This window comes from Neodiprion pinetum, chromosome 2 (genome assembly GCF_021155775.2).
Source record: "Neodiprion pinetum isolate iyNeoPine1 chromosome 2, iyNeoPine1.2, whole genome shotgun sequence".
Classification (NCBI taxonomy): Eukaryota; Metazoa; Arthropoda; class Insecta; order Hymenoptera; family Diprionidae; genus Neodiprion; species Neodiprion pinetum.
The window spans coordinates 11,602,551-11,625,122 of NC_060233.1; the positions used below are offsets into that span (position 1 = coordinate 11,602,551).

At 36.1% G+C, this 22,572-nt stretch overlaps 2 protein-coding genes across 11 annotated transcripts in view; one reads left to right on the top strand and one right to left on the bottom strand.

The window, feature by feature from the left end:
- Window positions 1-71: 71 nt before the first annotated feature.
- Window positions 72-16,620, bottom strand: LOC124211228 (xaa-Pro aminopeptidase 1-like). 9 transcript variants are annotated; one of them, XM_069133292.1, is made up of 15 exons: window positions 16,122-16,620; window positions 14,777-15,382; window positions 12,056-12,189; window positions 8,198-8,352; window positions 5,931-6,110; window positions 5,741-5,852; window positions 4,676-4,789; window positions 4,328-4,586; window positions 3,329-3,449; window positions 3,089-3,235; window positions 2,778-2,991; window positions 1,989-2,222; window positions 1,496-1,614; window positions 1,156-1,251; window positions 72-959 (listed from the first exon to the last, which is right to left on the bottom strand). In XM_069133292.1, the coding sequence occupies exons 3-15, from the start codon at window positions 12,078-12,080 to the stop codon at window positions 795-797; spliced, it is 1,941 nt and encodes a 646-aa protein (XP_068989393.1). In that variant the 5' UTR covers window positions 12,081-12,189; window positions 14,777-15,382; window positions 16,122-16,620; the 3' UTR covers window positions 72-794. The 9 variants fall into 9 exon arrangements, with proteins under 9 accessions (XP_068989393.1, XP_068989391.1, XP_046466021.1 ...); XM_069133290.1 differs by lacking the exon at window positions 14,777-15,382; XM_046610065.2 differs by lacking the exons at window positions 14,777-15,382; window positions 16,122-16,620 and adding an exon at window positions 14,191-14,747.
- Window positions 14,909-22,572, top strand: part of MFS3 (major facilitator superfamily transporter 3) — a 13,380-nt gene continuing 5,716 nt past the window's right edge. Inside the window, exons 1-4 of one of the 2 annotated variants that reach the window (XM_046610075.2) lie at window positions 14,909-15,104; window positions 20,933-21,159; window positions 21,813-22,046; window positions 22,340-22,427. In XM_046610075.2, coding sequence (XP_046466031.1) covers window positions 20,977-21,159; window positions 21,813-22,046; window positions 22,340-22,427 — 505 coding nt within the window. In that variant the 5' untranslated portion in view covers window positions 14,909-15,104; window positions 20,933-20,976. Of the gene's footprint in view, window positions 15,105-16,727; window positions 17,214-20,932; window positions 21,160-21,812; window positions 22,047-22,339; window positions 22,428-22,572 lie in introns of those variants that run through there. The other variant, XM_046610073.2, reaches the window with a different exon arrangement.

The following is a 22,572-nucleotide window of genomic DNA, read 5'->3' on the forward strand; positions in this document are numbered from 1 at the left end:
CGCCGTGCAGGCTGTCGGACTATATGTTCGTGACACTGAATCGATGTGGGAAAAAATTTTTGGTGAAAAAAAAGTTTTATATTTAAATATGACGCTACGTGTTTTATGCTACAAGATGGCGCGTTCGGAATTCGGGGAAGACATGTTTTGTGTACTTATTATATCATACGATACCTGATATATTATGTGTTGTGGTGTAAAGTGTCTAAGTGACGAATTCGATTGAGGATATTGAAAAAATTCAACACCTCCGGTATAATTGGGAAGCAGACTCGTGGAGCGTTGACGAAATGAAAAGAAGTACATTATGGACGTTTTCAACGGCTACATAAGCCGAGTCGACTCTAACAAAAGCAGAGTCTGACATCGATTTTTTTCTCTCAAGACGATTGTTCAAATTCTAAACTAACACGGTCTGATAGGTTTACATATCCGTCTTGTACACTTTGTCTGTTTCAATGTAATTACCACAATTTACTCTTACTTATTTAATTAAAAAAAGATTAATGATATTGTACATAGGTACTATACCGATCTGATCTATTTATGTATACTATGTCCTAAATTCTCGTTCACTTTTAATCAAGCCAAATAGAGATATCAATGTATGTATATATTATGTATAATATTATTTCCTCTATATAAAAAAAATTCTGCACCATAATGTTATTACCAATTCGTGATTAAGATCACCGTGAAAGTAAAAAAAAATAAAAACACAAGGACAAGAGGGAGTGAAATCGGTTTCATTTGACAGAATATCTCAATTTATTATCGATTTTGTAATTGGCGGTTTACGGAAGAGCAACAAAATTAAACCTTCGATAAACGTTTCTCGGTCTTGTAATTGGTTTCGTCTGTTCAACCAGCCAGTCATAAGTCGCGTTGTGCCCTTGTCGCAGAAGCTCGGCACCCACTTTCAGCCTCACTGTAGCGTGATACTCGTTCAGCCATGACAGCTGCAAGTGACAATAAATTGCACTAGTCAGTTGAGTTAAAATCTAAGTTAGTGAGCCGAAACTTTTTTTCAAAATGAAATTTCTTTGACAATTTATGATGGTGATTTGGGACTTTCATTGGTATAAACGACAGAATTTTAGTGTTCAATTTCGAACTTTTTTCAGTAATTTTTTCTGCGACAATTATAACATTTACCTGATCGTCGGATAGTTTGGTCTCGTCAATTAAGTTCCTGGCGTAGGGAACCAACGTGACGGTTTCAAATGTCAGAAACGTTTCTTCTGGATCATACTGTAAAGATATGATGAATCTTTGAGCCAAATTAATTTATAGTCTCCTTAGAATAATTAAGTTTACTGTATTGCGTCATAAAACAATTCGCCTTGAATTCAATATTTTTAACAATTTTCATTTGATTCTGAATTATAACGTTTTAATCACGATCGGATTTTCAAAGGCTATTACCGAGGTTTCTAATTCTCAAGTTACATCATTCGACAGATGTCGGGAATATTTTTTAAATTCTCGCACTTACCGTCGTATTCGCCGGCACTACGACGACTAAATTTTCGAGTCGCATTCCCCAGGATCCTTCCTGGTAATAACCAGGTTCTTGGGATCCGAAGAAGTTAACGTCATAAGTGGTGTTCCAAGCTATGAATAGGGAATTTGTCACCAACTGTAGTAATGTGTGATTTTTCGATTTTCAAAATCAATTATTTGCGTATCGTGTCAACACATAATTATCCATGATATGAGAATTATTCGATTTTGAAAACCAGTTATTTTCTTTTTCTATTTTCAATTCACTCAAGTAGTACGCAATTCGGAGTACATTTTCCGAAACCTGCCTGCGTTCGTGCAATTCAGTCTACATTTCGGCAACGGAGAATACGTTTTACCGATCAACAATGTCAAATTGCATAACTGCAGGTGGGTTCACCCTATGTTGAATTGCTGGTATCACATTTTCACGAAATACCCCAGTATGTATGCAGAAAATAAGTAAAACATAGGTATGGGCAAACCTTCGTGAACCGACAAGAAATAGCCAACGCCATGCGTGCTGCCATGACCATAATTCCTTCCAAGTCTGTAAAGCTGTGACCGCATCAGAAGATCGGTCGTAGAGTAACTTTGGCCAACTGGAAATATTAGTCTAGCCAAATCTATGCAGCCAGCCAGAAGTGCCGTGTAAGTGTCTCGCTGCTCTTCCGTCGGTGTGCCATAATGCATTGATCTAGTTACATCGGTTGTTCCATCTGCAACATGGCGTCTGAAGTACTGATCAGCTGATCCTTTTGAGCAAATTTGACAAACGTCGGGGTACACAGAATCCCGTGCAGACTATTGTGCTTTCATCTTGTGATATTACGTCAATTTCGATTAAAATTTGTGTTAAAAAACAACTTTTACTGTTAAATATGACGGCCAACGGGATGCCTATTGCTACCGGATGACGTCTTCCAAATTATTAAAAGCATACGGGTGGATGAATGAATATCTTTGAAAGTGCAATTGTATTATGGAATACTCGTAAAATGCAATGTGCAACAGAAATTCCGTCTACACGAGTCACTGTGAGGCCATCTTAGGTTGGGTGTCAGTTTATTACGACTGCAAAATTCTGGTATTTTGTTTGAAATATGTTTATTTTTTGTCGTTATACGCGGTAAAAAATTACAATTAATCCGTACTCCGAGTGTCACGAAACTACCGGGATAAAACTAAATCGTTTTTGGACCTACTTGTGAGTTATATTTTCCAAATTGCGATGTTACACAAACAGCATTTGGGGCGGTAATAAAATTGCTTACCGTAATATTGTCCTCCGGAGTCCAACATGAAGGTGCTGTTGGTGCCAATGACAACATTGGTTTCGTTTGTTGGAGTATAATGAGGCAGTGCGGAATTGGCCGCGTATCCAGCGATGGTGTCGAAGCTGTCACCGAAGTTGTACGCCTGAGCAGCTCGAAGGGCGCTTAGTTCTTCAACAGCACGAAGCTCGTCGTACTCCTCACCGTTATTTATCTGTGCAAAGAAAAAAAGGCCAAACATAGATCATCGAAGAAATTTCTAGAAACTCGAAAGACGAGAGTAAGGACATTCAATATTATGACAATGTTACCGCTTCCTCGAGGATGTAGAGAAACTGACACAGCGCCACGGCGTCCTTGATGTGCGCATTTCGCATTCCATTCGCCTCGACCTCGGTCTTCCGATCCTTAACAAGCAACACAGGTGAGGTTGCAGATTTGACTTTACTTGAGGGAACCTTCGGCATGAAAATTTTTAATTATTAACAAGACTGTCTGATCGATTTGGTCAACGACGAAGGACGCTGCCTGGTTGTAACATTATTACGAACCGTTGTGTAAACTCGGTAACTTATTCCCAAAGCGTAGCTGTACGGTGCAGGCAGTAAAATGGCCGTGGCCAATTCTCCGGCAATTTCTAAGTCCTCCCATATGTTCTCGTAATCGGCGATCCTATTTAAATTATTTATAAATTAGTAAATTAGTATACATTGGCACACCATGTCAATGTTTCATTTTGAAGGTTGGATGAGATGTACCATCGCAATCAGAAATTGGAAAAAATGAAAAACTCGTTTCACAAATATCTGGTGGCGTTATTTGCGCTAATGATAATGATGCGCAATACAAATGATTCTGGTCAAAGTCGACTGATATAAACTTGATATATCAAGAATTTGAGAAATTTTTATAATTCGAACGTTCGGAATGATTAAAATCGTATGTTTTTGATCTGTTTCTTCAGCGTCTGAGTTGACTTCGTTCAACGTAAAGACCGCTTGAGAAAATTTACATCATCGATTATCACCAGAGTGTTTAAACATAGATTTGTTTAAGTAGAGTACAACAGATGTTCGTCAAGAATTTCATTTGTGCATTATAAATACGCTACAATGTAAAATTTCCAAAATGTTCTGCACACAATTTGTGAGGATCTGGTCAGTGAACAAGTTGGGTCATTTTAAACATTCTAGTTCTAAAACCTTTCCCGAAATCATTGATACATATATATTTGATTGCGTTAAATGGATTTGCTTGGAATAATTTCTGTTACAAACTAGGAGTGTTGTTTCATTCGTTTTCACAATCAAAGGAATGACGTTTTAAAGAAAATGCACCCAAGATAGCATTTTTTCTAAGGATTGTACCTTTTAGCCCAAGGCTGTAACTTTTTTAAGCCACAGTCGCACTAATCTCAAATTTTACTTTCACCGACCCTTGTAAAAACATGTTTCGGAAACGCTTCAAACTTCGACGACGAAGAAGTTATGAAACTTTTCATAATAATTGCATTTAAGGTGAAGATTCTTATGTATGTAATCGTATATTACGCAAAGCTGGAATTCTCAGCGCCAGTTAAATCCTCAATCAGAGTTTCGTTGAGTCTGGTCTCTGGTGATGGAATGTAAATGGTGGCGGTTTCATTCGTGATTAGGAGATAGCTGCGAAATACCGGAGTATTTGGAATATCGGATCCTCGAAGGTTCGTCAGCCACGCGACCTCGTCCAAAGCCGTTATCACGTAGAGATCGACGTCGGCTTCCGCCATGGCAATCCTCGCATTCGCGAGCTTTTCTTCCCGTGACAAACCTGGGAAAAACCAGAAAAAATGTTTGTATTTTTCTTGCGTTTCTTTTGAATCAAACCTTACTTCTATATTCAATTTTAATTTTACAAACCAGCGAATTCTATGGGATGATCGAAAATTGCATCCATTGGATAGTCAGGTTGATCCGTCCAAATAATGTCGATCAAATTATCCTCTACAGCCAATAAACTTATGTTGCTGGCAGCTGCAAAGCGTCAATGTCTAAGAAATGAATTCACTTCTTTTCGTTTCATATAATAGTTGAATAAAGATGGACTAACTATAAATCAAGCTAAAAAATATGGCACTATAATGATGACGCTTCTGCTAATACGTGGAATAAAAAGCAGGCGATCGTGTTATACTATGTGTACATTTCAAGAATGGAAACTGAGTCAAAATCGTTACCAATTATCTATTCTGAACTAATCATCAATTCTGGAATACTTGATGTCAATTCCATTTCACTATGTACTCATTGGCATCCCTAATTTCAGGAATCGCCATTTTTTTCGCAATAAATATGATACATTGACTGACATGGCCGTCGTATTTAATAATATAAGTGTTTGTTCCGCTCGTACTTTACTCCATATCAATTAAATATCGCAAAATGAAAGTCCAACAGCTTGCACGATAAATTATGTACCTTGATGTTCAAGAAATTTGCCTAAAACGATCAGCTGATCGTTGGGCACGACGCCATACTGTGAATTTGTGGTGAACAAGAAAGGTCGATTTTACACTGTTGAACGGATCCCAACGCGTGATACGCACTGCCGCCAACCTATTTAAACGAAATGATTTCTAGCCTCTTGCGAGACATCCGTCAAGCCGTTCACGAACAATCGGCATTCCGATAGATCTTTGTGTACGTTAGGTTGGTAGCAATTTGTGGCACGCTTTGGTCTGCTTTAGCTCATTTAAAATCTGTGCATGTGTAACGTGCGTGCACTCAACCTTCCCTGTTCACCCTAACCTCACTGTATTGGCGTAACCATGGGATTAAGGACTGTGATGCCTTCCCTGGCGAATAAGACTCTGAAAAAATTTTTCCCGAACTTCCACATTTGATCGTATCATTCACATGCCACCGGTAAACCCATCGCATCAGCATAATTAATTTCAAAACAAAACTGCATATATCGGATCTCACCGAGCACCGCATTCCATGTGGTCCATTGGGAATAGGTCGTTATTTCGGGATCAGTTCCGACTGTTGTGTTTGCTGCAAGAACAGTGGTGAGCCAAACTTGAAGACTGGGTGTCTGAAAATTGTACGGTTGTAATGTAATACGAAAAGTTAATTACAGCGGGATTATTTATAGGTGGATAGCGGTTTTTACAGAGGTCAGGCCGCTCTTCATCAACACCCAATCGTCGGAGAGTTGCAGGGTGGCCTGTTCGTAGTAACGACTGTCTGTCCACAGAGCTGCTTCATTCAACGTTACGACAGCAGTTCCTGCGCTTCCGGTGTACCCGCTAATCCAACTTCTACGCATGTCTCGGTTCGCTATATACTCACTCTGTAAAATTTCATTCGCTTAAAACATTTTTTTTTTTTTAAATCTCTAATCACGGCGATAACTTAGAGATCATTTTCGTACTTCGAATAACCCTAAACATTGAAACCCCAATGATGTCAAATTCTTTTCTCAAGTATTTTTTCACCAACGTTCCGGATTTTACCTCATGGAGAACATTATTAATTAGGTCAGTTGTCTCGGGTGACTTGTAACTGAAAACGTTTAGAACGTCCGACCTTGCGGGGGCTTGATTATTCTTGAAAGTTTGTACGCACTACTCGTGATATCTTACGAAATTATTAGAAATCAGTTCGTTAAAATTTTGTGAAATTGTTGACCTTTTACAAAATCTGCAAAAAAATCTTTGAGAACCACGTGAGAATTTTTAAAATCACGTGAAATCTTTTTGAATCTCTGAATTTTTGAGAAAATATGTAAAATTGTTTGAAATCATTTGGCATCCAAGAAGTATTTTGGCGTTTTTGACGTTCTTTGAAACCCCGTGACGTTTGATCTTCTTAAATAATTTAACATCAAAATCTTCTAAATCATATAAAATCTACTCAAGACATATGAAATCTGTTTAAATTGGATACTCTGATACATTTTGAAATCACATAAAATCTGATGTGCTAGACACGAACTGACGACTAGTCGATTGTTCACGATTTTCATGTTCTTTTTATTGGACTGACTAAATTAATCTCGGTTCGTTAGCGCCATGCGTAAAAATATTTGACGTCAACGATTGCAGCCCAGCATAATTGTTTCACGGCACATTTTATAGGTTTACTGTAATTCTTTCCAGGTCAAGGTTACAGATGATAGTATAGTAGTGAACATATTTAGGTCGTCGTTGACTTGGAAATTAATCTAAAGCAATAGGTAAAATAATGCGGGTATATATTTACTGTCCAAATGATGGAAAGTTCTATTTAAATCGTCTTATTTAAATCGAGCTATACATTTTCGAACCGAAATACATACATTTTGAAAATTAGATAAGTCAACAATTTTTTTTTTATAGAAGTTTCATGGTTTTGAAAAGTGTCATAATCAGACGTCTCTGAGAGAAAACGATATTTTTTGTGGAACGAAAGTGTTCTCAAATTTTACATTTTACATTTTCGTGCATCTGTCATTTGTTTTTTACGGATTCTGATATTTAGAAGGACCATAGCTTGGCAATGACAAAGAACATTGTAATCTTCTTTGGTTCTAGTATTAATGAAAATCCAGAAATTTACTTTTAGACACACGAGTATAAGAAAGTGACACTCTCAAATTCCTGCACAAGTTTTTTTGACCTGCGATTTTAATTCTAGAGCTAGCACCGGTCATTTCAAATGATCAATTTGTCGTACATGCAGCATAAATCGTTATCAGCTGAGTTGAACCTGGTAATCCCAACGTTAATCGAAAGACATCTTATCGTGATAGATTTATTACGCCACCGATCGAAGGAAGGTGTCCGAATTGTCAGCGCGACGAACTAAAACAATGGATAATTCGCATAGACTCAGAGTCCAAATAAAAACGGTTAATCAAGGATTCAGAAACTGTTATTAAAGTTGGTGAAATTGAACCTAATTAAACCGTTGTTTCCACGGAGCACGAAATATTTTAAACCCACGAATTTTTGCTGAGAATGAAATAACCGGGTCGGCAACATTTTTCGATTAATAATCTGATCTCAGGCATTGACTTGACTGAAAGCAAAGAAACATTTGATCCAAATGACATTGAAATATGAAGTCTTAGACTATTTTTGAGTTTCACGCGAAGTGTGTAAAATTTTACAGCGATTCCGCGGAAACCCGAAAACCGCAAACATGGTAAGACTTAGAAATTGCAAAATACAGTTTTCGAAAAGAGTAGTACTTTTTTGAAAAATTTCGAACTTGATTTTACCTTAAATTTTACTTCGGACGGCTGATTAAAAACCAAAAAAAAAAAAAAACACTGAAACATTGAGAAAATTCGAACTTTCTCACACCAACTGACAGAATTTCAGTGAAATTTGGCTGAGCTGTCAAAATGCAGAGTCTTTCAGAATAATGTGCAGCGGTAGCGGAGCTAAACGTTACCTGATGAACGTCTGCCGTAGTAATTATGTAAGCATCAATTCCGTAGATATTCATTTGCTCTCGAAGTAGAGACAATCTCTGAGCCGCGACATCCTCGGAGATACGGGTATTTTCTTTGCTTGAAGAAATAACCGGGTGTGTTTCAACCGGTACGCCTACCAAGAATCAAAATAAAAACACAAGCCTTAATTTGTCTGAAATGTTGATCTCATAGATGAACTCACAAGGTGACTTTCGGACATCCAATTCACAGATTCTACTGAAACTTTTAAGGATGCTTCTCTGGATCAATAGATGATTCTGATGTGTAGTTCCAGAGTTTACAGTAAATCAGATTGTCGAATATTCGCAGTTGAATCTGTGAGAACCTGTCACCGAAACTTCAAGAGAAGACAATGAATAGTAGATTGCGCAACTAGTGCGCAAAATGGGTCATTCCCGTACGAGTTGTGCAATATTATTTTTCATAGCGGAGTGGGAAAAAATCGATTTTACGCACCCAATTGAGTGCGCAAAATACTACATTCCTACAGTAGTGCGGGAATTGAATCGAAATATCTTTTATTGTCGAGTAACCAGATATTTCGACTGAATTCCCGTATTATTCTAGGAATGTACTATTTTGCGCACTCGTTTGGGTACGCAAAATCGAATTCTGCGCACCGAGTGAAGAAAAATCAATATTTCGGCAAAAGTGCACAACAGGTTTCGTTTGTTAGAGCATTCCGCTCATTAAACTGCTTATATAATTATTTTCAATCGGGGTGAAAAATGCTTATATGGATAATACTACACATCAGAAGCTCTATATTTTTGGGCAAAGAAAAACCTACAGATGTTTCAGCAGAATGCGTGTTCCGGAGGTGTGGTACTCTCCTTCTGAGTCATTCTTCAGAATTTTTTCTGCTTAGTTGAAAAGACGTTTTCTGAATTATTTCAAATTTTTGCACTTTTTGCCGTTTGTCGACCCGACTAGATTCATGTTGGCAAAAATCTAAGATGCGGAAGAAAAATATCGAGATTGGTCATTTTCTATGATTTTTCCATCGAATTTTTGTCGAGAAGTATGATAAATATTTAGTTCTCCAAGAGCGACGCTTTAAAGTTTACTGAAAAATGTACAATTTTTCAGACGTGTATCTGGATAGCATAAAAAATTTCCATGTTAGCAAATTTGATTAAAGAATAACAAAAAAAGCAAAAATCGAAACGACCACTCTGTTCAAGCTTAAATCTTTGTTTGCTATATCTTTCGAACCGTTCGAGCTAGAAATTTTCCTAACAGCTGTTTTTGAAGCTGATTCGACGTAAAGCGAAATACAACTGTACCGAAAAATCGTTTGCCGATAGTATACGAGTAACAACGTTTAAAACAATTGTTTAAATTGATAAAACTACACGTCACGAATACGTAAATTTTGAATTGTATTTATCACGATACCTTCGAGAAGACGACTCAAAAGAAGCTGGATACAAAAGTACAATGCGGTGTCAAACAATGTTAAAATAAAAGAAAAACGAAATATACATGACGATAATTCTAGAGTCGTCAGTAATGTTCATTAATGTCTTTCCATTTCGGCTAACTTGTTTGCGGTCCGAAACAAAACGCGAGTTGGATTATATACGAACTATGTGACAATGACTGGTGACGAAGTTGACGTGAGAGAATGTAAGTCATTGTCCCATAATTCGTATAGAATCGAATTCGAATTTTCTTTCGGACCTAAAACTTAACACAAGTTCACGCGGTTATTCATTCAAGAAGAAAAAAAAAAAAAAAAACAACTGCTCGTAGAAGTTTACCCGTTTTTATTTAAATATTTGTTTGTAAATTGGCAAAGTTTTTCTGTAAATATTGATTGCGTGGTAAGCGACTCTTTGAAAAAAAAATCCTTTGCAGTTGAGCCTTGACGTACCAATTCGAGACGCATAGATGAGTAAAATAACGAAAGCGCCGCGATGCATGGCGTCTAATCCTGCGACCGAGGTTGTGGACTTCTATTTTGTTACGTCAGAGACAGCAGATAGAAGAGACGATCTTGTTACGCCACTCTCGACGACAATTAAGTTACGACTAACTGCCGGACATATTTCACACCGTCGCCTAATCGAGGCCTCAGACAGTGACTGTAAGATGTCTCACGATCAACGACTCCCCACTATCGCATATATGCGAGATACGGACACAAGGTGCATGCATTCACAATCAGTCAATCGGTACACCGGGAGAAATTTCTATTTGTGGTTAATGTACAGTCCTTGACTATCGTCGTTTTTCAATCTTAATCGAAATATTGAGTTCTGAGTACGAAAGGAGAATGAGTTTCTTACCTGCAGTAATTGGAAAATTCTAAATAGTTTCTTGTAACATACTTTCTTGGATTTCTAAAATGTCTAAACCATTATTTTAACAACACTAATTTTACCAGAATTTTCTAGCAACTCAGTGACTAATTACATTTTTTACACAGTAATCTCGATTTGTCATTATTATTTGGTTTGTAACGAACGGAATATTTCACATGTACATCTCTGCGCCACGATGAAAAAATATTTATACTTTTATGTCAACTGTAAATGTGTGCAAGCATTTTTTACCAATTTTATTATACATCCTTATGTTCTATTCTAATACTCAATTTTAACTTAAAAGAAGACTTTTTAAGATTTTTCAAAGGTTCTACAACTATAGGACATCACTTTTGAAATCGGATAAGATTTTGAAGACGAATTTTTGATCCGCTTCACTTTTTTCAATACTATTCTATCCTATCGAAAAGATGGATTCGGGATTTTTTTTAAATATTTCATCCCAAATTGTTCTTGAGTAGTATTTTTTTCCAAAAATTACCTATTCAAACGAAATGCGGTATTGAAAAATGTCACAACATATTTCTTTCCATCTTGGGTCAAAGATTCGTGGAGAAGAGTATTAAAAGTTACGTCTTACAAAAAACTCCAAGTTATTTTGAATGACGATCGAATTTTTTGTTTTCTCGATCATTATGACAGTCTTGCCCGAAGCTTGTAATCGAAAAGACTTTCGGCGAATTATTTCAGATTTTATTCGACTAAACATAGATGGGAAATTATAATCCGCAAAAAAAAAAAAAAAAAAAATCCCAACGCAGGACAGAAATTTGCAGTAAAACCAACCTTTCGGAAAATCTTTTTTCTTCAGACTTTTACTGGACTTGTAAAAGCGATTTTTCTTTGAAAGTATGAAGAATAATTTTGCACCGGCAAATTCGATGAATTATTACGAATGGTAAAAAAAAAAAGTAATTGAATATTCTTGCGAAAATTCTTTCTGCTGTAAACTTCTAAGCGACTGATGAGTCGAACGTGTAGGTAGCTGGTTAATAGCAAAATTTACATACGCATAAGATCTCTGAGTTGAAATTCGTAGGTGAGGAATTAGCGTTGGCCAGTTGTAGGTATTATGTCGTACGTTGCGGGAATTCACAATTTATCGTGGAAGATTAAATCAGGTTTCAGTTTACTGACCTTTCAATTATATGTATAGAACCGTTACTTTTGGCCATTTAATGCTGAAAACTCCAAAGTTTTTACCAAGTAAACCGAAGACGACGTTTGCTAAACAAAATTTTTCAATCTTTACTCAAACAAATCAACTTGATCGCGTTAGAACTTTTTTCAAGAAAATTAGCAGTGAGAATATTTTCGTGCAAATAACAGCAAAGTATGATCGAAATTTCTAATGTGAGCAAAAAAAAAAAAATATAGTTAATGATAAGTAATTGATCACAAATTGACACAAATGAATTACTTCCGTTTCAGAACCGATGTCTCGCTTTATATGCAAATTGATACGTGCTGATATTTTGAACGTACCTAAATCTATTTTGTGGCCCATCATAGGTGATTCTTTACTTCAAGTACAACTCGTAAATCAATTTATTCTTGATTAGTCTCCTCTTTACGACCGGTTCACCCTTGCTCATACTTTTTGCATCTGAAGCTTGACCCTGCAAGTGGATCAAACCCTAATCATTTCTAGGAACAATCGAGAGTTATTTGCTTAATATAAATATTGCAAATTAAACGTAGAAAGTGTGTCATGGCAAAAAAGAAAAACGGTCTTGGGGATCGCAAATTCATTCAAAAAAATAAATTCATTCTGCTTCACTAGAAAAAGATTTTTGACAAATTGACCGAAACAGATTTTTTTTACTCAACAGTCAATTCAGTATTAATATTCATTGATCAAAATCAATATCAGTGAAATCTTGAAAAATTAACTACTCAACGATATCAACAAATCGGGAAAAAAGTTTCTCAGTGGAATATTGTAGAGAATAATCTTGAATAAAATAGTTCATCGATTATAAACGAACAATCGATATCTAGACTCATGCTTATAATTTCGATACTATTCTTTATATAAAAATATGTAACTTTGATGAATACATCTTCAAGACGTATATCAAAGAGATACAATTTACGAAGAAGAATCGTTGATCTTAAACCTTCTTAAAAAATATCTGTGTCAAAGCATTTTATGTTTTCAATTGTGCTAATGCAAGTTCATTTCAATATTTCAGCTCACTTCGATTGTAACGTTTGAAATGACATTGGGCGTTGATGAGTTGACCTAGATACTTGAAATTTATACAATGTACACATAATATATTTACACCACAACGTGCGACGTATAAAATTATCGAGGCAGTGAGAAAAGAAACAGCAACAGCTTTCGTTTTGTTAAAATATCAAATTAATTTATAACAAATTGATACAGGCATATGTCGCCAGTAAATTATACGATTCGTTATTGTATAGAATAACTAGGCATTAAACTAGTTATTCTACTAGTTAACCAACTCGTTATTCTATAGAATAAATTATAATATAGTTAAAGTGTGAAATGAATGCATTGTGTATACCTACTTTAACCAGTTATTGTACAGGAGAACGAAGAGGTAACCATTAGGTTTAAAATAAATATTTATTCCATTCTTTGACGAGTCAGCGTCGGAATGCACGCTCCAATGATAGCCTTCTATAGACCAAAAACAAGTCAATCAAAGTAGGTATTTACTACTTCATACTAATACAATATAGGAGATTTTCTACAGAGATCATACCGGAGGATAGTAGATTCAAAAATTCAGTCGCTTTAACCAGTTTTCTATATCTTTCCTGTTTTCAATACTGCAATTAGTTGTGAGGAAAGTTGTATTCGATAAGTATGCAATGACTGATTGAAATATAATAAAATTTGCTGCAATCTGTACTTTAACTGATACGGCTCGTTGATATATAGAATAACTAGTTACTAACACTGATAAGCTAGTTATTCTGTAGATTAGTAGATTTATAGTTAGAGGATTCCTTGAGGGTTAACAATGCGGACGAGGCTTCGCCGGTAGGTAGGCAACCGATGTTACATTTTAAATGCAACAAGTACCCCAGAGGTAACTTCAGTTGCCTATCTGCCGGCGGATTCTCCCAAATTTCAACGGCAATATATACACAGCTCACAATAATTACCGGGCCACGAATTATCATTATCAAAATTGCGTAATTTCGCGAAAAGTGTACGTAAAGAACAGTAAAAAAATTATTTTAGAACTTGAAGCATCGGCTTTAAGATATTTCTTGCAGATTTTGGCTAAATCAGTCTTATTCCATAGTTATGTTCGTTTATAGTCGTTCGTTTACTGTATATGTCAAATTTGCAAAATAGTCTTCGACTCCGAAGTGCTGTGCGAGGCGCAGTAATTTCGTTTTTTTAGTCTCTGAGATAACGAAAAAGCAAGACAAAAAAATGAACAATTTTGTTTTCCCAAAAACTTCACAACGTATAAAAATGATTCAATCGTTTGAAGGTTATCTATAATTCTACCTTGACAGCATGCGAGCGATTCGCGGATGTAGTGGAAAGCACTAGTGCGCAAAGTAAAATACAACCGATTTACGCATGCGCGGCATTTTTATTCTATCCCTGCGTGTACAGCGCCACTTACGCTTCTCTCTGCAGGCACAAGAAGTAGCACTTCGCATTCGTGCGTTGCATAAAAGATGTTTGCATTTCTTCGCTGGCCAGTGGCCACTGTGTTCGGGTATACAGGAGTGAGGGCACGAAGATTCGTACAAAGAGGAGACCGAGGATAGGGAGTCGTATGTGTCCTCTATCTCGTTCTCTCACTTCCTAACTTCGTGGCTGATTTCATGTGGAACTGCTCTACTTTTACTTGCAAGTGAGATACTTTCCACCGTTCCATACCACCCCGATAATTAACCGATCAAGTTTTAATCGATACCGTTCATTGGTTTGTCAATGAAACGAAAAACTGTACATAAAAAACCGGCAAAGAAAAACTATTGCATGCCCTTAAAGTTGTAATATGCAGTATTGCAACTGTTTTTTTGATAATTTAACGCCTGCAATTGCCTGTATCTTTTTTTTTATCTTTTGATTAAGAATATTTTTCTATAACTCGTTTTCGAGAGATCACTGAAGAATAAAACGGATTTACGGATAAAAAACCCGTAAAACTACATAGTGTGATTGAAAAAGAATATTATAAGTTGCCTATTAAAAATTCTTACGCGGAAAGTTCAGCTAATTATTCCTGCTGGTGCCCCCTCCAGATGTGACACGATCATAACTTGGTATTGCATCAGATAGTCGAGACCTGAGTTACTGACTGACGAAATACACGTAACTTATTTGAACAGTGGCGCAACGTTACGCAGAATAAACCCGTTATTTACGAACTCTAAAAAATTGTTCCAGTAGTCCCAAAAACTTAGATTATTTCGAAATACATTTTCAATAAGTCCTCAAAATTCGAATTACATTTGAGAATTGGATATGATCGAAGATTTTGCCAAACGTTTTTGAACCATCGACAATAAAGTGAATTTCGTAAAAGAGGTAAAAATAGTTTTGAATATTTTACAATTTTAAAAAGTCTGCGTTTTCTCTTAATCCTTCGTTTTCACGTTTCAAGAATCTGCGAAATCGTTTTTTACGGTTAGTCGGCGCATTATTCCGTGATTTTTGGAGAAATTATAGTTTATATAGGTTAATTTTCAGAAATAATCTGATATTTATTATAAACGCAAAAGAATGTATTTATTGCAAAGGCTCGAGTTTTAGTACATATCCTTGTGGTTTAGGTGCTTATCACACCGGCAACTGATTTCCTGCATCTGAAAGTGTACGTAGTAAGTTGTACGTTGTGTATGTACGTGATGTTCATTTAGCATGTGGTTCAGTGTTTTACGTGAGAAGAGGCATGTAAGCGCGAAATGCCAGGATCCCACAGTGGTTCACAACTTCACTTAATTCTGCACTCATCGTTTTTATAACGTTTTTAATGAAGTGAAAATTTTTCTAATATATACAGGATATTCCACGCTAATTCAACCAACATCAGACACTCACCATATTTTATGTTTTTCATAAATTTGTATGTATTGTTTCAACTACAAAACAGTCGAGACCCTGAAATTTTTCAGATTTTCTTTGATTAAATTTGTTTTACTTATGATTTTTTGAAATATAACAACGATGGTTGACTTGGCGTGGAATGCCTCATATATCTCCTGCCAGTATTGAGGATCACCTGGTTATAATTTGTAATTAATTATATTAACGAACAACGAATCTTATTTGTATTTTCTAACTAAAGATATATGAAAAACAAATTACATTAGTAAAATAGTTTGGTAGCTAGCGAGTTGACTTCATAGTCTAAGAAGAATCGGTGCTTTCGTTTTTGAACTTTGAACTTATTTAGAACGGTAAAAGACTTGTGAAGATATACAGTTGTCATAGTTAAAAAACCGTGAAATCTGTATCTACGGCTTTAAAATGCAAGGCTCGTGAGACTTGCTAGTTTTCGGGTGAAGCAGATATCAAACGTTCCTGTTTTATCGAGAGACTCACCACATAGTATCTTATGAGCTTTTCATCTCCTCAGTGATAAGTCAACTTAAAATTTTAGGAACTCGTACGTTTCATAAATTGATCTTGAATGTAGAAACTAATTGTAAGTTAAAAACATTGTTGAAAAATGGCAAATTCAATTAAACAGTACAATACGTGCCGTAACCTCAAATCAATTGCAAGTATATATTCACAGCGGTTTAGTCCATTTTCCGAACGCTGCGTAAATATTGGAAACAGGCTTGTTGAAAATACCGGTATGTACACAAAAGCGCCGAGAACTTAGTGAAAGCTGTGAAGACTTTATTTTTTTTTTAACAAGGAATGCACAAAAAACTGGAGAAGAGAAGTCTGTATTTTAAAATTAAATATGTCGCTGTTCGACAGCCGCATTTTGTTAACGTCAGGTTTTATGCGCCACGTTTTTACTCCCATGTTCGGATGTCCCGTATTAATTGCGAACTGGGCATCACTGTGGAAAAGAGAATTACGTATAAATCGATGCCATATTCTGCGCAAGTTCCGCGAAACTGCCCGAAGCTCGCCGTGTTCCTCATCGAGTTCAACGAAAGCATAAGAGTGGGTCGATGTGTACGTGCGTTTATAGATAGCACCAGGCGGCGAGATTCGACCGGCGCCTCAGTACGTTCCATCAATCCTTGAAAGCTCCACGTTCTCGAAGCTTACTGCAAGTTTCTCAGCGCGCGAAAACGAGCCAGCGGATCGGGTCGTGTTTGAAAAATTGTAATTGCGATATTGAGCACTCTGTTCACGCCTTGGCTTTTTACCGAAAAGTCATTGAAATTGTCAACGATAATAAGGAGGAGTAACGAATATCAATACAATATTCAAAAGCCACGTGTCGTATTTCATTGTTCCATATTCTGTCAAAATATATTTTTATGATAAAATAATTAATGACAGCTAAATGCTGTCGATGCCTGTCACTCATTATTCTGGCTTCATGGTGAATTTGTATTAGTTTTCACCGCCGGGCAAGAAATTTTTTTTTCTTTTTATTCATTGGAGGATATAAACAGTGGCTTAGTTAAAAAAGTAAATCAAGTATGGCAGTGGGAACTGATCGAATCGGTAAGTTGTTATTTATAAGTTGATGATGAGTAATAGGTCGCAGGAAAATTCACCTCAATGTCATGTCAAGGGCGTCAAATGGCAGGACATAGATATTCTGTGCAGGTGAAAGGAAGACTGGAACTCCGGTTTGTCACGATTGTGGGGGTCAATGCCCGATTAACTGTTGATTCCGGAAAATGCAACCTTTTATTCCTTGCTCTTGTGTTTTCGAAAGATCCAAATTTCCCGCCAATTTTTCTTATACGGAATCGCTTTTAAAAATTTGAAATAACTTTTGTGTGCATATAGAAAAGTTTAACAATTATACGTGTATGGTGCCGATGGCCATTGTTTTGAAATGCGAGCAAACATACCGAAGACTAAGTTATATTAAACTCGTGGCAATGTCATCAATCATTTCAACAAGTCGTACATCGCAATATACCTGATATAAAAGTAATTGATATGAGAATGATCATCTCGGGATATGGGCTTACTTATTCCATCAGCATTGGGTAGCGCGGGAAGCATAAAAAAAAAATTAAAAAAAATACATCCGTTTCGAATACAAAAGTTAAATTGAATTCCTAGAGAAAGGCGATGATTATATTCGAATTTGAAAATGAATGAAGTCGATATATATTTCATTTATTATACGTTACAAAAACTTTAACCTTGCGTGTCCTTGGGTAGAAAAATTTATGCTACTCGATGTTACGAACCTGACAGCTGACCCACGTGCCAGCGAGGATATCTAGAACGCAGTGTCAATATTTACGAGAAGAATATTTACAGAAGATATTTCATTCGGCATAATGACAAAATGTGCTACCAGTCTAAATTATCGACTTCTCTTTCCCCTGGGGAACCATTCATGGAGAATTTAACCTTGGCTAACCTTGCCGGATCAGTGAAAAATAACAATTCGTTTTAAAAAATTCTTCTCCTCGTATGGAATGAAACACGTGTGTTTAATTATTTTCTCTAAAGTTTGCTGGAAAATTACGGAAAATTCTGTGAATCGGGAATTTTCAGAATGCAGTCGGATAATTTCAGTGTAACATTTCGAGCAAAATTGAACATCATTCGAGGAATGGATTTATATAAATTATACAAAATAAGCATAAACAATAACAATTATTCTGTAAAACTCTGAAGCGGATTTTTATACTTCAACATCTTTACGTTAAGCATCTCTGAAGAATTCTGTAAAAAGTGGGAGATTTCCAAAAATTTGTCCGAAACATCGAATTCCGGAGTTATTCAGTACGAAATTTTTAAGAAAATTTCTTCATTTGGTGAATGTGTTCAAGATTTGGAAAAAGGTAATGAGAAATAAAAAAAACAAGTGATTTTCGTTTTTTTTTTTTCTCAGAAATTGTGAGCCTTACAAACCCTTTGACCTTGGTTGACATTACGGTGCGTTAAGGAGAGTTTTGAACCCACGCCGCTTGCGGCTTTAACTTTGATCGACCTTGGCGCCTCCGCCCAATTTCGACAATTCGCCCCTCTGACCTCCAGCAATATCTGAATCTTCCTCACGTGACCTTAGCGCGACTTTCACTGATTTTCACCGTGCCATTTGATCAGGATCTATGATGTCAAATGTTTGAACCCTGAATAATTGGACTATGAGGAACTTTCTGCATCATGTTTCACGAGTTGATCACTTTAATTAAACCTAATCTGAACAAAAACATTCAGAAATTCATTCCCATTAGTTGATCTAGCTTTTCGTAACGCGATATTGTCACAAAATATGCAGAAACATCAGAGCTCGTAGTCTTTCAAAAAGTATGACTTTTGTCTAGAAATTGTTTCGATATCAACTAAGATCGGTCGATCTGGTGAGAAATACTCGTAAAATCGGAAGAATTTTTCGGAGTTTCAAAAAAACGAAGTTTTCAAAGAATACGAGCTATTTCCAGAAACAATCTACAATTTTTGCCAATCCTTCAGATAATATCTAAAATAACTCAAACTTTTTACAAATAATACAAAATTTTTCACAAAACTGCCCGAAAATATGGTTAAGAAAAATTTATGAATACAATGATAAGAAGTTTCTGAGAATATTTTTCATCAACTCATGTGTTAACATCTATTCTTATGGTTAATGTAATTCATTTGCTTAAATTTTTCACGAAGGTGTACAGAGTTAATCGCGTGGACATATTGGGGTAACTGTGATAATTGTTTTGGTTCGAAAATTCAACAAGTAGCATGTGCGACGAACAGAACCGTATAAATAACGTTATAAATATTAGTTATTGCTTACTCACATACTTGACCTATGCTTACTATCGCAACATATGACCCACTAGTACTACGTTTTTATTTTATCTTATCGCTCACAGAGTGGAAAGAATTGTTCGCGCACATTTATACTTAATAAACTGATTACGAATCCCTGATCACGACTCAATAACTTCGTCCTGAGCATTCTTAAAGAATTTATTTAACACATCATCGTTTGTTTTATAGTGTAAAATTATGTTTCCCACACGTTCCGTCAATGAGATCATTTTCTTAGGGTAAAAATTTTCCTGACTATTTGTTGATATAATTCTGAATAATTCTGAAAACTCCGACGAAGTTAGCAAAAGTTTATAAACTCTGATTAATTGTCAATATATCCCGATTGTTTTCACGTGACGTAAAACCTTCAAAGATTTCATATTATATAAACAGATCTCAGATATTGGCACGAAATTTCAAATAAATTTCAAGAGAATAACATTTTTTTTTTTTATGAAGTTGAAGTTAGTAACGTTACTTTAACGACACATGCTGAGGAAAATCGTGGCTTCGCATCCTGAGGATTGTCTGAAATTCACCTAGTATATCGCAACAAAGAAAAGATGTTCATATTTTGAAAAGCCAACTCTTTGAGAGTCCTTCTGAAATTGTACAACGATTTATTCCATGGTGTTTCGTTACGTTAAAGTTACCAAATTCAGCCTTGTTTTTTTTTTTTTTTTAAGTATTTCAGAATATTTGTTTCCCATATATTCAAAGATTGAATCAATAACTTTGGTTAAGAAAAAATTTTGATTTTGATTCATTGATCAGAAGAGTAGAAAAAGATTTTTCATGCACTTGTTCAAATACAGACTGAGACATTTGCCACGAATACCATAAGCACCCGTATTAACGAAAAGAAACAAAGTTTCAAACACATGTTACACGTTTAACGCTACAAGGTTGCGAAAGTCAGTTTACGCAAGCTTTTGAGATCATTGAACCCAGAAGACCGCATTCGTTCAAAATAAATAAATAAATAAATTTCTGTGTATAGATATAAAACGATTAGATTGCAATTAAAGAAAAATATCACTATTTGCGAAATTGGATTTAGTTTCAACTTGAAGTTGATATAAAATAAAATAAATATCGATACACTGCGTGGATGAACCGAGCCCATATTAAGCCGACCTCTGCGTAACTCTGATCAGAATAACTTGGCACACACCAAGCTATAAAAATGAGCGACAAACAAACTCGGCGTAACATTCGTTCGCACTTACTTTAGATCAACAGAGGCTGACCCCATTCTGCATATAGATTTCATGAACTTGTTTTGTTTATTCCATTATTCTGGACATGCACCGATCGCATTTTTTGCGGCAAAAACATCGTCTTAAACAACTAAAATCGCATCGCTTTCCACTTAAATGAGTACAAAGCTCGAAATTAATCGTCTTTGTATCGAGGTAATCAGTCTAAAATTTTTGCAGATAATGGTGGGGGGAAAAAAGTTCTTCTGCCGGCCCGATACCTGATGGCTATTACTGGGTCTATGGGACTGGCCATAGTTTACGGATTCAAAGTAAACCTTAGTTTGGCCATGGGGGCCATGGTGAATCATACGTTCATCGAATCTCAGGAAAATAAAACAAGTGATGCTGAGAAAAATGTATCTGTGTGCGTTCACGAAGGAGGCGGAGGCAACGCGACCAGAATTGTAAATTCCGTATTTTAAATCGGTGTATTATAATTTTTTTTTCCTTCACTTTTCCCGTCCATTACGTGTTACCATTGATCGAAACAAACAAAATGCAATTCTCTTATAATCTTATTTGAGGTAGACTTTAATGGTTTAATAAAGTAGTACTTGAATCAAATTAGAATACTTAGACTGCAGACATCTGTGCATCAGTTTCAGCCATATGATGATTTTTTGGCATTGATTGAATTCAGTTATGTCTAATGTTTTCCAAACTTGACTAAAAACTTTAGCCATAATTGCAATTGATTTAGATTTTAACTCGATGCATCCGCGTTCATCTTATTTAAAGATTTTTCATGGGGATCTTCAAATTCATAATACGCTACCTTGTGATTTCTTATCGCATTATTGACTTTATGTCACAAAATTAAAGTTCAGAAGCTTGCATGGCGTCTTATGTGGCTTGATAATTGTTAAACTCACCTGAAATAATCAGCTGATTGCTCAATACGACGCCATATTTCTTTAACCATGCTCGCATCAAGGTTCCCAATACCTACCTCTTAATTAAAAAAAAAAAATCATCTTCGATGAGATATGTCTTGAAATGAACGCGTCTTTATCGGGTGACTGATTGTGAACTGAAACTGTTTCTTGAATGTACACAGGATGGCCCCTTCCAATGGGACAAATCGACACAGGGTCTCATTTTGGCATCCTACTTTTTGGGCTACTTGGTGTCACAACTTCCCGGTGGTCGGGTGGCTGAACTCTTCTCGGCAAGATGGGTGATGAATGGATCGGTAATGTTAAACGCTGTGGCGGCCATTTTGTCACCGGTGGCGGCAAATCTTCACTATTCCGTTTTGATATTGATGCGGATTGCTCAAGGTCTTGGAGGGGTGAGTTTTACAATATGTGCTACAGTAATTACTGCATGTAATCTAATACGTCTTCCCTGCCATCATTATTATAAGGCATTTATATTGCCAGTTGTCGTGACATGTCTTGATCGAAATTCAAAAACCAAAAGCATGTTTCGATGCATCATGGTTAATTCCAACAAGTGACTTGTAAATGTCAGTAAGAATAGAAAAGCGATTGAACGTTGCTGTAAAATTTAAAATTTTGTCGTTCCAATCCGTGACATGTTCCAGTGGAAAATCACTGACTAAACTGTGCCTTATTATTTCAGGGTGTCACCTTTCCAGCGATGCATGTCATGATTGCTAAATGGGCACCGCCTAACGAGAGAAGCATTTTGTCTTCAATCGTTTATGCAGGTAATAAAGTGGTAGCTGTAATGCGCTGCACATAAAATAGATGCGTCATTATACGCGCGTTAGCCTCGATATTCGTATAATAACCGCAAGTGTTCGAAATAAAAATATCAGTGCTCCAATTGGCTCCACATTTCTGGGATCCTTA

Coding starts and splice junctions, on each gene's coding strand:
- LOC124211228 (XM_046610064.2), bottom strand. CDS start 10,165: ATGCATCGCGGCGCTTTCGTTATTTTACTCATCTATGCGTCTCGAATT. Junction 6,111..8,197: donor CTACGGCAGACGTTCATCAG/GTAACGTTTAGC, acceptor GAAATTTTACAG/AGTGAGTATATAGCGAACCG. Junction 4,790..5,740: donor CACATGGAATGCGGTGCTCG/GTGAGATCCGAT, acceptor GACGCTTTGCAG/CTGCCAGCAACATAAGTTTA.